The sequence below is a fragment of the Catharus ustulatus genome, chromosome 2 (assembly GCF_009819885.2).
Source record: "Catharus ustulatus isolate bCatUst1 chromosome 2, bCatUst1.pri.v2, whole genome shotgun sequence".
In the NCBI taxonomy this organism is placed as follows: Eukaryota; Metazoa; Chordata; class Aves; order Passeriformes; family Turdidae; genus Catharus; species Catharus ustulatus.
The window spans coordinates 98400026-98416760 of record NC_046222.1 but is presented as its reverse complement, the minus strand read 5'-3'; the positions used below and the strand labels follow the sequence as shown (position 1 = coordinate 98416760).

General features: G+C 39.1%; 1 protein-coding gene across 13 annotated transcripts in view; it reads left to right on the top strand.

Annotated features, from left to right (window-relative positions):
* Positions 1-16735, top strand: part of MCF2L (MCF.2 cell line derived transforming sequence like) — a 143208-nt gene that overhangs the window by 66006 nt on the left and 60467 nt on the right. For 10 of the 13 annotated variants that reach the window (XM_033051214.1, XM_033051213.1, XM_033051207.1 and 7 more), the window contains one exon: positions 10890-10973. In XM_033051214.1, coding sequence (XP_032907105.1) covers positions 10890-10973 — 84 coding nt within the window. Of the gene's footprint in view, positions 1-883; positions 1040-10889; positions 10974-16735 lie in introns of those variants that run through there. The other 3 variants (XM_033051217.2, XM_033051215.2, XM_033051211.1) reach the window with 2 other exon arrangements.

Genomic DNA, 16735 nt, shown 5'->3' with positions numbered 1-16735 from the left:
CAACACTGTGAAGGGAAGGAAAACAATCCATTTGTTTTCATATGGCTGTTGCTGTCACTCGTACTCCTTGGCTCACTCTTAGTATTAGTGAGTCTGAATGCTGATAGCTAATCTCAAGTGTATTAATTAACAGGTAGTCTGTCACTGGGCAATTACTTTAAAGGATCAGGTAAAGCAAGTTGCTCAGTGTTCATGTCTGAAAGATCATACAGAATACTTCTGTTCTAGTTTATTTTGTCATTTGTTGCCTTATTTTACATTGTCTTACTCATAAGATTTCAGTGTATTTCTGCTTGCAAAGTCACATTAGTAGAATGTCTTTTTGTCAGCTCCTGCTGCTTTGGGTAGGCTCCTTCACAGGGAGCAGGTGTTTGATGGCTTTCTCACCAAGGAAAACACCACCCCAGTTTGGTTCCACCAAAGATGTGTGTGAGAATTCCCTTAAAAACAGGAAAAGCTGACAGTATTTCTAGGGAGGTTTCTAGCCAAAGGTTCATTGGAAAAAGGGCATTTGTTCCTTGTGTTGAGTAGGGGTGGGTGGTAGAAAAAGACGATAATGCTAGATTTAGTGTACCATTGTTTGTTAAAACTAGAGCTTTTAAAGGGAGGGTTTTTTGACAAGGCACACTTAGGATTAATTTTTTAATGCATTCTTACTCTGATGATGTTGGAACAGTGCATGTGTTCACATTTAAAGCAAACAGCTTGCATCTAATGCGTGCCAGCGCTTTATGCAGGAAGACAAGAAGTGGTAGCCAGCAGCCAGCAAGCCCTTCGGAGGACCTCTGAGCCTGCTGACAGGCACACTTACTCTGCATGTAATTTGAAGAAAGGCATTGTGCCCCCAGTGGCTTGGCTTCCAGTGAAAGATGGAGTTTTGTGCTCTCATTTTGCACTGAGGATGAGCTGCAGATAAATAGGTCACTGTCCACGGAACTATTTTGCTCTAAATTGATTAGAAGCAACATGACCTTAAGCCTGATCTCCTTGCTCTACAAAGATATTGCTGAATTGTGGCTGCTTCTGAAGAAATGCACAGGTGTGTCTAGTATTTTGAATTTTCTTAGTTGCTTGATTGCAGGTCAGGCAGGAACTTTGCCAGATAACGTTTTCCTACCGAGAAAAATGGGATGTGTTTTAGTACAAAGGCAAAAGTTATATTCTGCTTGTGTGCATTCATGTATAAATATAATATATTGGTGTGGCTGTGTGTAATCTGTCCTTGTTTAAATTTGCAGTGCATCATTTTATTTGCAGATGTAGTTCTCAGTATGCCATATGTGTCCACAAACTATTCCTGTATTTTACATGGAAGGTGCTTTGCTCGGAATTCACTCATGCCGTGATTATGGTGATCAGAACAGCTGCTAAAGCGTACAAGGAGAATTTGCTGTTGCGGAGAGCTGTCCTGCTGTTTCTGGTTTACAGTGTGTTTTAATTTTCAATTCATTGCATTTTGTATGACTGTCAGATACATAATTTCTCCTGATCCCTATTGGATGTAGAGAAAAAGCATAATTTCTTTCACAGGATACAATTTGGCATCGTCTAGTTGTTAATATAGGCGGGTTGATCTAAAATGAATTATTTCTTTAATTCCTTCAGTCAGAGCTTTCTACAGAAATGTTGTTTCTGTTAAGATATAATGAAATAATAGACATATTATTTGCTGTTAATAGAGCAGCCACAGTCCATTGCAAAATGAAAGCACGTTTTGTGGAACAGGGACAAGCAAAAATTGCGTCCTTATTCTGGTGCCTGAATCTACATTCCCAGTTCTGTTTTTTGCTTTTGGTATGCATGACTACTGCAGAGGAGACAGAGAGCACTGAGCCCATGGACTGGTGTCTAACCTTCCAACACTGTTGCTTTTGAAATGTCAGATTTAAATAAAACAGGTATGTAAAGGGTGGGTCTTCTAACTAAAGGGTGGATCTTCTTACTAATCTTTAATTAGTATTGCTAATTATCAACACGTGAGTCTGAGTGCTCTGCTTCTCAAGCAGTGCTTGATGCTACCAGGAGTAATACTAAAAAGCATGCTGCTTAGGAGGAATGAATTAAAGGTTTAAGAAATATGGGGATAACCAGACGGAAAGGATGGAGTAATCAGCCTGAGTAACTTTTGTTCTTTATGTGCATTCTCATCTGCATCCCTGAGAGGGGAGGGGTGGATTTAGGAAACCACTGGTTACTGTAGGAGACAGTGAATTTAGAATCAGGGAGTGTTTTGTGTCAAATCATGGTGGTGCATATGTAACCATGCCAGGACTACTTGTGTAAATTGCCAAGTTTAAAATAGGGTGTTTTCATTTGTATTTGATCAATGAGAAATAAGTGAGCAAGACTCTTGTTAGCAACTGCCAAGGCTTGATTCTTATCTGTTGACTGCCACCTATTCTTGTGGGCATGTTCATTGTGCCAGAGACCATTCCTTTCTGGAGAGCTGTTCGAACATTCTGCTCAAAGTAGGCAGAAGAGCTGTCCCATTCACTGGCACTGTTCTTTCCTCTTCCTCCTGAGCTTTATGTGGAGTAGTTTTTGTGCCTGCAGTCAGCAGAGGGGAGAAAATGTAAATGAAGTAGAGGTCTCAGCAGAGCTGACTGTATTGCACTAAATGATTCTGTAGCTGCCTATGGGAGACACTGAGCTGTGTCCATGTCCTGCCTCTGAACTATCTGAAGTAGTTCATATTTCCAGTGCTTTAGAAAGGCATTACATGTTTCATCTTTTTCATGGCATTAGGCAGTAAGCCACAGTGCTTCAGGAGCTCTTATTAACAACTCTGTCGTCTGTGTGGTAAGGTGGGGCAGCCAGTTGGGTTATGAATTCAACAACCTCTTCTTTATAAGTAATCTGCAATCAGAGACCCAGATACTGGGAAGTTTACACGTAAATACACAGCTCTAAACAAGCCTCTTAGGGCTAGCCCTTCTTTCTGTCTCACACTCACATGTTCTCTTTCAAAGCATTAGTTTATAGCAGTATAGTTACACGAAAAACCATAAAATAATATATTGTTTCTTAGAAGTTATTCTTGCCATCCTCTGTGTTGGTGAAATTATAAAAGTCAAGAAAAACCTTACTACCAGGGCCTGCAATAACAGGAGTTTTAAATTGAAAGAGGGTTGGCTTGGATTGGACATAAAGAAGAAAACTTTTTTTACGCTGAGCATGGTGAGATGCTGCAAAAGGTCACCCAGAGAAATTGTGGATGCCCCACCCTGAAATTGTTCAAGGCCAGGTTGGATGGGGCCTTGAGCAACCTGGTCCAGTAGAAGTTGTCCCTGCATACCACAGTGTGGTTGGAACCAGATGATCTTTGAGGATCTCTTCCAAACCAATGCATTCTGTGCAACCTCACAATTGTTAGCACTGCTATAATTTATCTCCAGAATAGATGTGTACAATAAGCAATTAGGTTTTACTGCTTTGCTGCTTTATAAAAGTGTTTGTTTTTTGAATGGAATAAAATCACTCAATATCTAAAATCTTACCATGCTTCCAAAATGACACAGAAAAATAGCATTCTGTGTAATAGAATTGCCAGGTATTCATATTCATGCAGCCGGTCCTTTGACTTTTCAGTTAAAGCTTTGGGACCTGCTTTGAGATACATATTTTCCTGAAGAGGAAGAGTTGAAAGCAGGTGGTTTTGGTGGAGACAAATCTTTGATTTATTCTCTGAAAAATGTCCACTTCACTGTATGTGTTTCAGCTGAGTGATTGGATCATTAGTTTTTAAGGCTCACTGAAGATGAGTCCTTTAGCTTGCATGTGGCTCTTCTGTTCAGAGTTGATCTTTCCATTTCCTCTATTTGGAAGACTTCCTCTTCTTTGCAAAGCTTTGGTATTTAGAAAGCAGAATTCCTGTAATGATTTTCTCAGAGCATTAAATCTTACTAAAATGCAGTTGGCAAAATCTAATGTCTTTATTATTCCATAGAGGTTTACTTGCTAAAGTACTGAGTGAGACACATCTGGGCTACTTCCCTTATCACTTGAGTCCTGGCCAGGGGAACATTCTCTGCTTCTCAGTCTTTCTCTACTATTTCTCCATTAAAAACAACAAAACAACAAAACCTTTGCTTTTTACAAAATCTGCTGCTGTAGATGACTAAGTACATCTAACACTTCAGAAGTATGTTTATTCTGTACACTCAGCATGATTTGCAGTATTAGGGAGTTAACAATGCTGCAGTTTGGGCAATATTTAAGTGTGGTTCCTAGCAGTCTGAAACTATCCTGCAAGAACAGAAAAGGCTTTACCTGGCTTCCTTCAGGACATCCTGAAAAGATGCAAACTTAGGCCATAATATGACTGTGTGAGTGATTCTAATTTTCCCTTACTTCTCAGTTTGGAAAGAGAGTAATTATTATGACTCGAAATAGCACAAAGAATGTGTCTTTCCCACCAAAACAGTCTGGGTGCACTTGAGCATGCACGCAGCAAGGACATGGTAAAACAGATTAGAGTCTATAACTGGTAACACTTTGAGATGTCTGCACCATTGCAACGCACACCCCTCTCACCTTTTGTCTTACTTTGGGTTTTCTTCAAGAACAAAGAAATACTAGATTTTGGGTTTGATCCCCAAATTGACTTTCTAATTACTACACAGTTTTCCTCTTGTAAGCCATATTCAAACTTAAAGGTGATCCCTGACAAGCTGAGGACTACAGAGTAGTGTGTCGAGTAGGTGTGACTGATGAAGCAGAGGAGGAAGAAGCTGTAGTATTTACCACTCACAGTATCCTGTGAATGCATCTATTATACATGGAAGGGAGGGGATTGTATTTCCTCTCTGTTTGTGCTTTGAGAGGATGTTACTTTGGCAAAATAAGGCAAAGAACTTTGCTGCCTTTTACAAAAGTGGAGGTGAAAGAAGAAAGAGGAAAACACTCTGACATGCATAATAAGCTGTCAAATCCAATAATATTAGAGTTTGAAAGAAACCTAAGTCTTGCTTGGCTCTCAAAATAGGATTTTGAGCAGGTATTTAATAATTTGACTCAAGAAAATGGGAACTGCTACACCTTCTGTCATTTTGGGCCAAGCCAACAGCATTGCATTTGCTGCATACCTTGAAACTTCTTTTTTTAAAGGAAGGATCAGTGTTTAATCACCCTACCTGAAACCAAACCATCATTCTCATAGTTTTGTAGGTAGTCCTGTGCCAAATCCCCAACTCTGCGATCTCAAAGAAGAAGCAGGTGGATATTGTGATTGCAGAAAGCAGAAATTACTTGAATAAAGTAGGGAGTTCAGTAGGTTTCTGTACAAAGATGTTGGGTTTTATTTTTTGTTCTTTAACCCATGACAAGTTCCTGCCTCCTATATTTAAATTCTGGAGTAGTAGCTTTTGGGGAGTAATTTGTGTGTCTTGTAGGTAGTTATGGTGTTCTTCATGTATGATCAATGAGGCAAAATTATCTATTTCCATTTCATGGAAATAATTTAAACATTACCATAATGTAGGAAACATGAGCAGTGCTGCAGAAATACAATTTCTGGACTTTGTGAAGGATCTATCAGGTTTTCTGATGCACTAGAAATACCACCCAAACAATAAATGCCTGTGTCTGCTGTGCCTGGGGTTATAATACAGGGAATATTGTTCCTAAGATTTTAGATTGTCTTTGGCAGCACCACTTCCAAGTCCTGGTTTGACTAGATCCTTATTTAACACTGAAGATGCATGGGATTCCATCCTAGCCTGTGGGAGCACTGGGTATATAGTAGTGCTGCTCTCTGCTTATTGAGACAATAGGCCAGACAGTCTTAGAAAATCTACTGGTGTTGGGAATGCTGTGGAAGTGGAACTTTGTATAAAGCATGATTCTCTTAAAAGAAAAGGCATCTCAGCTTAAGGATCTGCTTTATGTACCAGGGCTTTTGAGAGGAAATAGTCTTTTCCAACTAAGAGAGGGAATGGGAGATAGAGCTTAGCTGTAGTCTGTAAAGGTCTTACAAGCAAAATTCTTATGTAACTATATAATTAAGAATCTGTACTGGACACTCAATAGGAAGCTGTTTGGGGCACTAGTTTGTTTTGTATCTCTCTGTACCAGCAACGGGGATGCTGATAGAGGCAAAGAACTTGCATTTTCAGCTTGCTTAAGATATTTTAGCTCAACAGAAACAAGTTGCAAAAACACTGCTTTGCCCTGTTTCCTTCCCAACTACATTTAACAGACAACTTTGTTTTGCATGAAAATTTCTGGATTTATTCACTCACTTTTCCTGGTCTGTCATTTTAATGATGGTGTAGTCAAACGAAATCGGAATGAACTCTTCCTAAAGGTATTTTAAACTGGCAAGATTTGAAACCTTAGTTTATGAACACTTGCAAATTCCTGTCATCAGCCTGCTGTGGCTACAAATAGTATGAGCACCTGAGGAGCCTCCTCTGCAGCTGCTGTGCCTGAGCACACCGAGCATTGTCACTAACCAACAGTGATTTTTTTAAAATTCAGCTTTAAAGCTGGAAAGCTCTCTCAGCATCTTGAGCAGCTCATTAGTTTTAGGTGGCTTAGAGCAGAAGAGAACTTCTGTGCACCAGCTCTGGTTCTTCCCTGCTTGAGGGGGGCTTCACAAAGGAGCTGACTGTTAGTAGTGGTGGTTGGGATGTGAAGATGAAGAGGGAAGAATGAGGAAATGAAAGATTTCCCTTGGGGCTGAGAGGGGTGACAGGACTGCTCTGAAGGTCATTATCTTGCACTTATAATTACCAGATGGGAGGGTGGTTTAATAAAGAGATTTTTCAAATGAAGACCCCTTCGTAAAAGGCATTGGGTGGGTGAGTTGTTCCAGAGGAGAAGCAAAGCAAAACTGGTTAAGAAAAATACAATATTTCTTCAATTTAAGGCATGGATTTCATACAGAAGCCATAGACAAGTTTTCATGAAAATGTTGCAGACTCATCAAGAAAGAGGAGGAAGAAAAATTATTTGTCATTTGATTTCTGAAGTGCTGCTGGGATCTGTGCTGAAAGGGTAACTGTGCCTGGATGTGTGCAGACAGATTGGCTACTGAGTCAGTTTAAAGTAATGGCCATAGAATTTCCTGCAGAATTACTCAAAGGGTGGTGTAATTCCATCTGGCTTGCTGGGAATTTTATTAAACTGGTTACAGGAAGCACACAAGTCATGTTGGGACACTTCCCTGTGTATGGGTGCAGTCAGTTCAGAGTCCACTCAAATGTTGTCTTCTGTGAAAGTGGGTTTGCTTCAGCATGTCACACAAACTACAAAATGAGTTTTGGTTTGATCAGAAAAGGAAAAGGAGCTTTTTATCAATAAGGGAAATTCTTGACTGCAGTGACATTGATGGTTTTCTCAGATCCCAAGTTCTTCAGGGCTTGCTGGCACCAGGTAATTCAAGAATAAGTTATCTTTGTGCCCTCGTGTTTTAAATCTGTCATCCTGCTTCATCTGAAATGCAGTCAGGTGCTTCTGATGGGATAGGGTCAGGTCCCTCCGAGCCATCATCCTTTATCATTGAGACAGGACTATCAAAGCAAGATTTAAATTGAATTAGAAGATGATATATCTGCAAGATTGTGGTTCACATTTTTAGTGAGAAAGGCTTTTTTTGTAATAAGAACCATATATATTTAACTGATTCCTTTATGGTGGTAAGATGACACTTTTGCCCTCTCTTACACTCATAATTTGAAGACTAGACAATGTGGGGATTTTTTTAAAGAACCTCCAGCTGTCAGCTTAGAAAAATAATCTTTGCACATTCCCAGCTATTTTATGTGTTGGGGTTTAAAAAATAGTAATAAAAAAGCAGTACTAACTTTAGAGACATTATTACCACCTATAATACCAAATGCACTATAATTCCCAGAGGCTTTCTTTTAAGCTTCTTAAGCTCCTCAGGAAAGACAGGATATTCAAGCATGTTTTGATATGAGCAACTTTTTTCAGCAATGAATTTTGGGTACGGTAAAACAGACAGACTCTTAGGTCTCTGTATTGAAAATGCTGTGTAAATCAGAAAAGGTAGAACAGAGAAAATAACGGACTGTGTGAATCTTAATCTATTCAAGTACAAGTGAAATTTGATCCTATAAAAAATCCTTACAAAACAGTGAGCAGATTTTCGGTAGTTCTGTATTTTAATGTGCACTTAATTAGCTTTACAAAAATGGAAATGGTCCCTAAAGGATGTAGCAGGTGGCAGGTTCTCTATTTAAAGACTATTTACAAGAAAATATTTTCCCCAAAGACCATGAGAGTAAGGAGTGTGTGCTCTCACAGTCTATTCAGCATGTGTGCCTTTTGTTGACATATCCTTTTAAAGAAATAGCACATTGAAGTAATGATGGACAACCTTGAAGTGAAATCAGATTGAACCCCAAACAAACTGTGATGAACTCTCTTCTCCAGAGGGGTGCTGAATGTCAAGGAAATGGTGCAGAGCAATGAGTCTTTACAATTTCATCTCCTCTGGAGGAAAACATAGTGAAGAGGGATTTCTGGCTAAATCCATGGGTGGTAATACTGGGTTCAAGTGTACCCTGTTGAGCTGCTGGGTGTGACCTGTTTGGTAATTCCAAGAGTTGCATTTCCTTCCACTTTTTTTGTGCTGCTATTTTTTATCTTGGTTGTTTCAAATTATTGAAAATCAGCTCTGATCTTAGTGCATTCTTGGCTTTTAGAAGTATGTCTTGAAACTGAATCAGCAGGAGCAAGATGAGATGGCTTTGGTGGAGGGGAGTGCAGCAGGAAGAGCAGTTTGGTGTCAGGGGACACATTGTGCTGCTCCTCCACTTGCAAACAGATGGGCTCTTACATTTGAGTTAAAACCGAGTTTAAAACCAGGGGGAGGCAGAGACTCTCTGTTCAGTGAAGCAGTATTTGACCAGTGTTGTGGGGCTGACCTGTGCAGGTGGCAAAAGCTGCTACTCCTATCAGAGGGGCACTGGAGCAGTCAAATCTAGATATTCACATTGGGTATTCACATGGCACATGTCCAAATTGCAGTGGGATTGATCACAGGGCTATGTGGGGAAATGGTGATCCTTATGTAATGATACATAAAGAATTTCTCTTCCTTGGGAATGTCCTGCCTCTGTCAGTGAAGTGTGTCACATATTTATTCACATATGCAAAATTCAACTATTTTACTACATGCTTAGGGTGCAGTGCTATGTGGTAATGAAAATTATGTCTGTCTGTGACTTTAGGCAGGATGGTGTTTTATAGACTGATGATATTATTTTCCCTTTTCCCATCTCCCACCAAAAAAATTGGCATTAATTCTGTAAGAGTTTGCATTCAGGTTAATGGGTCCACCTGCAGGTATTAGTTTGCAGAATAAGGGCTGTGTAGTTTTTAAACACTGCTGCAGAAGGGCTCCTTGAATCATAAGGCACAGACAGCAAAAATAAACTCTGAAACCCTTTTTCCTTTGGGGAAGTGGGGTATTCCTCTTCTGGAAATTACTTGGCCATCTGAGATAGGAGTTTCAAAATATCTGTGTTCAGTGTTCTGTTGAAAATGTTGAAATGGTGACATAACTGAAGGTCTGGGTGAAATATGACTAGAGAGTTAAAAGTATCCACTTATGGATTTGACAGCATGGTATGCAGGGGTCCTCTGAACAGGCAGTAGTTCACCGGATGCAGGAAAATAGCTCTGATCAGTGTGTGACCTTGAAAGTGGTCATGGGTCTTCCTCTGCCCAACGGGACCACAGAGAACAGAGAAGTTCTGTTTCAGTATAAGTTCTTGCTTCTCTGGAAGAAGTAACTGAAAGTGGCTTTTTTGCTATTCTCAAATAATTGCAGTTCTCAGAATTTTACATATGTGAGAATTGCTTATAGAAATGTCTGTCTGCTCACAATCTAGCATTTGAAAGACCTCAGTGACAGCAAGCCCTTGAGGACTAGAGCCCTACTTCAGCTTGTACTTCAGTGCAGGTGACACACCCTTACATCACTTTTAGGTTTGTACTTTTCCTGTGCACATTCACAGCTCTGAGTATCAAAACCTATCTTAATGGCATTTCAATGTACATTAAAACCCAAAACTTCAATGCCAGTGTAATGTCAGATTAAAAGAAATGTTCATAACCAAATAAAGGAAAAACTATATTATCTCTTCTTCACTTTTCAGTGAGGCTAATATGTGGAATAATTATTTTTAGGAATTGCAAAAGAGTACAACTTCTTGTTTCCTTGTAAAAAATGAGATCATAGTTTATGAATGAAGCAACTCTGTCATGCAGTCTTTGTCACAATCAGTGAAACTCAGGTTTCTGCTTGACCTCTGGAAACATTCTGTGGGAAATGCCTCTGTTGAAGCACTGGGACAAAAAACCAAGGCTTGGGAAAGCAGAATGGTTGTCACTAAGCTGAAGTAGGAGGGTTGAGATAAAACCTTAAGCATTGCTTTTCAGTGTGGAGGTAGAGTAAGTGTGTGTATGTGTGTTTTCAAGGGGAGAATGTACTTTCAAGCCAATTCTACCTATCTTACTGTTTTCTTGGGGTATTTGAATCTAAATGACAGGCTAGAGAAATCATAAGTTTATTGGTTTTGTTTGATTGAGAAGATATTAATAAAAATTGAATTTAATATGTAAAAATACCACTGTTTAACATCATTCCTGAGGAATATTAGGTCTACAGTGTTTTGTTCAGTGACAGTTCTGTACTGCTTCTAAATGTCAGTAAATGTAAATTCCTCTTTTATTAGTGTGCTATTCAAAGGAAAGTTTGCCTTTGCAAACACTTGAAAGATTCCAAAGATTTTCATGTATTTTTCAGAAGTTAGACAGTTTTCTGAGTTTTTGTGGTTTAGGGATTTTATTTTTTAATATGTGCTATGAATTTTTGCATAAAATGACTTTGCAATACAATTCTTTTTTTCTCTTTACAGATGAAATCATGCATCAGGATATCATTCCCCTCTATGCTGCAGACATTCAGGACCAATTAAAGAAACAATTTGCTTATCTGTCAGGTAAGACTATGGTGTTCCCTCCTATACATGTTGCTTAGATGCATGGTTCAGCCTGCTGTCCTTTCACAGTCTCTGAGGCTGTTCTGTAAGAAATCAATGAGTAATTCAAAATGCAGGTTGCCAAGACTTGTTATTTAAGGATTTATTAAAAGATCTTTTTTGAAGTATAATAGAAATTTTGAAGCTACATGTAATTTTCCAGTTAACTGGAGATCGCAGCATGGATGCTCTGGTGGTTGCTATGGTCTTGCAGTCCTCAGCTCACAGCTCCATCTGCCAGGGGCTCAGCTGTCATTTTTGACACTGAAGCCCAAGCTGCCACCTTGGTCCTGACCAAAGTGGTGGAGCAAGCACCAGGGCACCATGTTCCCCCACAGCATCAGTGCTGGGCTCAGGCAAGTGTCCATCGAGTTCTGGACAGGATTTTGGACTTGGCATCACTGACTGCCTTCTGCAAAGGAACCTGCTTTTGGGTATAAGGCTGTCTCCAAAAGAGCACAGCCACTTGATGCAGCACAGAGGGTCTCTGGGTCACCTATGCCCAGGAGGGGACGGGGCTGGAGCTTGTGCCCTGTGTGTCTTGGCTGCTGAGCTTGGACCTTTTCCACACTGAGCCCACGGCTGGCTGATTGTGGGCAAAGGGAGATTCTGCCTTTGCTCACTGATCAGACTGAGTGGAAAAAGGAGTCTGAAAAGCCTCTGGGTTTGTTCTCCTGTCTTCTGCCTGTAAAAACTCTTGCAGGTGTGCAGCAGTGAACTTGCTGGAGTTATGGCCCTGTCCTGCCCTCCCTCCAATACAAAAAAAGGGCTTTGAAAATACACATCAGTGGCTTTGCTGAGCTGCCCTGCATCCTTCAGCATAAAGGAAATTTACCTCTCTGAGCTACAGCTGGACTCTATGACTGTTCCCTCTCCCTCTGAATCCCATCCTGCATCAGATTCAGAGACACGGGGAAATAAAACAATGTAATGATTTACTTGGCAAGAGCTCACTGAATCTTGTCATATTCATTACACTGAATCTTGTCATACTCATGATTAACTATTAATTTCTGCTACACAAGCTAAACTGTCTGCAGTAGTCACTTTTTTCTGTGGGGTGGTGGTAGAACTTGGAAAATAAGATTTTTTTTAATGTAGTTGGCTGCTCATGCTTCACTTGAGGTTATAGTGTTTAAGCTACAATTCTTCTCTGGAAAGTTATTTTTTTGACTTTCCAAGCTCATTCTTATCCATGGGCAGAAAATGTCTCATAAGAGTGTTATGCAAGAATCAGCCTATCTATGAAACTGTAAGTAGGGTTTACATTTTGCCCCTCTGAAGTGAGGGAGGAAACTGGTGACTGTGGTAGGTGAGTTGTTGGCTTCACAAATCTCCAAGTGTCTTCAGCACTGAATAAATCCACCTGGTGGTGGAGCTTAGTAAGAGGAACCCTTCCTCATTCTATTTTCTTCTATCTATTCACACTCATGTCAATTAGAATTTTGGTTTATTTGCATCAAGAAATAGGTCAGCTGAATTACTGTGACTAGATTGTTGTATTTTACTGTTCTTGGGAGACTTGAGTGTTAGGCATTTTTATTTCACTCTGGAATTCAGTTTTTTTTGTCCTAATGTTCTCCTGCAGGATATTGATGGTTAATTCCCTGTGCTGTAGCTATGCTGTAGCAAATAAGGGTTTTACAGGTTCTGTGAATAAAGGAACAGAGCCAATGTTTTGATATTTGATTTATGTACAATTTGTTTCTTTTTACAGTTGAGCTTAAGAGGGGCTTTGCTCTAAGCCACTTAAGACATTCCCAGTGTGTGTGAATGGGACTTTTCTGTTTATTACTAAGTTGCCTTGGAAATACTATCTAAATACATGGCATAACACTCATTAAAATGAAAGTCCATAGAATACTAATGCCTTTGGTAAAATAGCATATTTGCAGGTTTTGCTGAATGTCTTAGATGCATTTTTGATTTTAGCTGTTGACTTTTTAACAACATGTCAACGTGTACTTGAGAATTGCTTTAGTTTCTCTAATAGGATGTATCTAGGTCTCATGGGACACTTGCTTGAATAGGGAATGAAACCCAGTCTGCTTCTGTGCCTAAAGGCTGTAGCCCTTCCCAAGCTGCTTTCTGTGTTTTGGTCTGAATTGGGGTCACTTCTTACTTGTGTCCCTCATTGTGCTGGGTTGTAATGGAAATGCTGCAGGAACATCCAAATTAGGCTTGAAATGAAACAAAATTGAGTGAAAACCTCCACTAGTGCTTCAGTTTGTCAGTAAATATATCAAAGTGCTATGAAGTCAAGGTGCTCAGTACTCTGCAGACTGGCTCTTGCTCAGCAGTGAGTCTGCAGTTGTGTTCAGCTTAAATCTGATGGTGGGGCAAGCTGTGGACAAGGCTTGTAATGAGTCATTCACACAGAAAGTTTAGAAACCCCAAAGTTAATATTTTACCTCAGGCACTGTTGTTTACTTTTTGCCTTCCTTCTGTGGAACAAGGTCCTTATCTGGGCAGAAATAGTTACTTTTGTTGTTGCTAGGCTATATCAAGTGTTGTGTCTACAAGGTTCAGTGTTTCACCTCTTTTACCTTTGCTTTCTTTAGTTGCTATTAGTGCAACCACTTTTTCTTCCACATTTAAAAGGGTCTTCTGTTTTTTTTTTTGTTTTTTTTGCTTATTTGTTTTTGGTTTTTATCCCATGAAGGACAGTGTAAGGTCCATTTAACAGTCTCTGAAAAATGTATTCCTTATGTATTCCTCACAGTCTTTCATTCATGTTTTATATTTTCTTTCATAAGTATCTTCTCTTTCCATGATTGCTGTGTGACTTTCATACCCACCCAGCCTTGTGTCTGCCTGCATCATGGTGTGCAAGTGTGTTAAAATAAATATAGATGGAGAAGAGCATACAGACACCTGTGTATGTTGATGTGCATCTTAAATCATTCAAGCTGTGTGATGTGCAAATGAGATTCTTGGCCACCATGAGTAGTGAACCAGTTATTTAACTCCCTTTCCTCTGAATACCTATTTATGCATTGAACAACTTCAAAGTGTTTCCATTAAAGGAAATACAAATGTGGGTTCATGCTATTTGCATTTTTGTCTATTGATTCCTGGTTGGTTTTCCTTCCATTGAAAAATTTAACACTGGTACCAGCTTTCAAAATGCTTATACCTTCGATTTATAAATATACACACATGTGCTTATACCTTTATTATTGTAAATAGTAAGCATCTCACTTTGTCTAAGTCTCTTTTCTTGGATGTGCTCTTGCTCTCCTCTGTGGAATTGACCTGACCACTCCTCACTGATCAAACTGTTCCCATTGAAGTAGCTCTGGCTGCTGAGTCTGTAAAATTACATTTGAGAATTTCTGTGTGGATCCTGTACCCCATACATGGCAGCAGTTAGCTAAAAATATCAGCCTGATTCTTGTTGCTGATATAATATAGACAGTATCTATGTTGTGTATGAAGGGTGGAAGAGGTATTGCTTAGCAGTCTTTGCCTTGCACAGGTGTAAGCTGTGCAAAAACGTAGTAAAGGAAAAGATAAAAAGTGAATCCTTGGCTAAGAGATTTCCAGCTCAAATATGTTCAGATGCAAATTTATGTATTGCAATCCAATTTTTAAGCCAGTATATTTGCTGCTGATCAGCCTGGGCAAAACGCAGATTGTGAAGTTATGCAAGTAAAACTTCTCATTTCAAGGAAAGAACATTTTAATAAATTCCCCTTGAATCTGTTTTTCTTCGCAAAGGATATGCAGTGAAGCTTTTATCCACTCCCTCATTGAAGTCTACATGTAATTTCAAATGCTGAATTATCCAGCTAAGTATATTATGGAAGCAGAAAGGAGAAACTCCTTATCAGAAATGCACAAGCATAATAGTAACTGCACTACAATAGCAAAAAAAAATCTGAGGTAAGCCCTTCTCTCAGTCACATGAGGACTTCACTTTTGACAGGACAGCAATTTTTGAGCAGTGTCTTTTGAACTAACGTTGTAGATCTGAGCCATTCAACAAGGATGATGCTCTTGGATCTTGTGTGTGCGCATTGATCAACACAGAGATCATGTTTTTTCTTGTAGTCAAATACTATTTTGTTTGCATTATAGAATCAGGCCAGAAGACTTTTTGCTCTGTCATCTAATTATATCCAGCTACTTCCTTTTTGTGGGGGTGGTCAGAACACTTTTGAGAATACTTTTTTTTTAATGCAAACAGGAGCAGACTAGTTAGGGAGAAATTACAAAATAATCTCTTCGTCATCCTTCCTGGAAGTAAGTGTAAGAAATTTCTTTGCTGCTGTCAAACTTTGCTGTCCATACAAAACCCCAAACAACTAGTCTTTTACAGGGCTGTGGGGAATCACACATTCTGTTTTCTCTGTGTTTGAGTGTACCTGTGCACTTGTGTGTGCAGTTTTTAACAGATGTACAATGCACAAGTTTTGAAATTTTCCCTCTCAATGCTTTTTTAAACTGAAAAGAATACTAATATTGTCTCATTTGAGATTTTTTTTAGATGCCAAGTAACTAACATGCCTCTTAATTAGAAATTCTGAAAATATTCTGTAATTTCCTTGGTTTAACACTTCTTTATCACCCAATCTGCTGCACAAAAAAGAAAACAAATGCAGAAGACATAGCAACTGTGGTGGGAAAAGTTAGATGTAGCAGAATATGAAGAATAAATGCTAAATAACTGGAAACTGGAAATCAAAGGAAACTTTACCAGTACCATCTCACAATAGCACAGCTAGTTTCCTATGGTTATTTTTTCTGCTGTTTTCATCCACAAGACCATGATGCTCTGGGTACACAATTTTAACAATTGGTGATATTGCTGGTGTTAATTGTGTTCAAAAGTCAGGAGCATGAAGTGTTATTTTCTAAGCACAGGTAAGTCATTTTGCTGCCTAACCTGTTGATCTAGTACAATTCAATGTTTTTAAAATGTGTGTCTCTCCAAACACAGGGCTGCCACTGCTGTTAAAACTGACCTCAGACCAAGACTCGTAGATCTATTTAGAAGATACAGACCAGGGCTTTGCTAGAATTGTCGAAAAATTGACGATATCCATTTTATGGAGGCAATTTGTTTTGTTTGACACTAAATCTGTTAAAGAAGTTTTATGTGAATAGGCTGCCAAAGTAATCTATAAGTCAGTTAATAATGATGTTTTCCATTAATGAATGCTCATAGAAGTAGGGTGGAAGCAGATCTGCTGAATTTAAACTGATGTGGTGTTTTTATTTTATTTAATTGCTGAAATAAGCTTCAGTCCTCTTTACTTCTCTGGTGCTTCCATTTATAGCCTGGAAAGTAATAATCCTCTCAGTTGCAGAATGTTCCTCACAGCTGCATGTTATAAGGCAAGCGTCAAGGAATTCTTGGGAAGGGTTTCAGGTAATATGTCTGCAGACTGATTGCACTTAGGGACTGATCCATTCTTGTCTGCTCTTTGCAGTAAACAAAAATCTAAAACTGCCACTCAAGTGGCATTTATTTAATATTTCATAGAGAAATGATGCTGAATGTATTTCAGCATTTTCACAGAATCACAGAACAGATTGGGTTGCAGGAACCTTTAAAGATCATCTAGGCTATCCCTACTCTGCCATGGGTAAAGGCATCTTTCTCTAGATCCGTTCAATCTGACATTTTCATAGTCAGAACAGTGCTCATAATTTTTTACAATAAGGGGATTTGTTATACTTTCAGAAATTATGTTAAATAAAGGGGCTAAGATTAGACT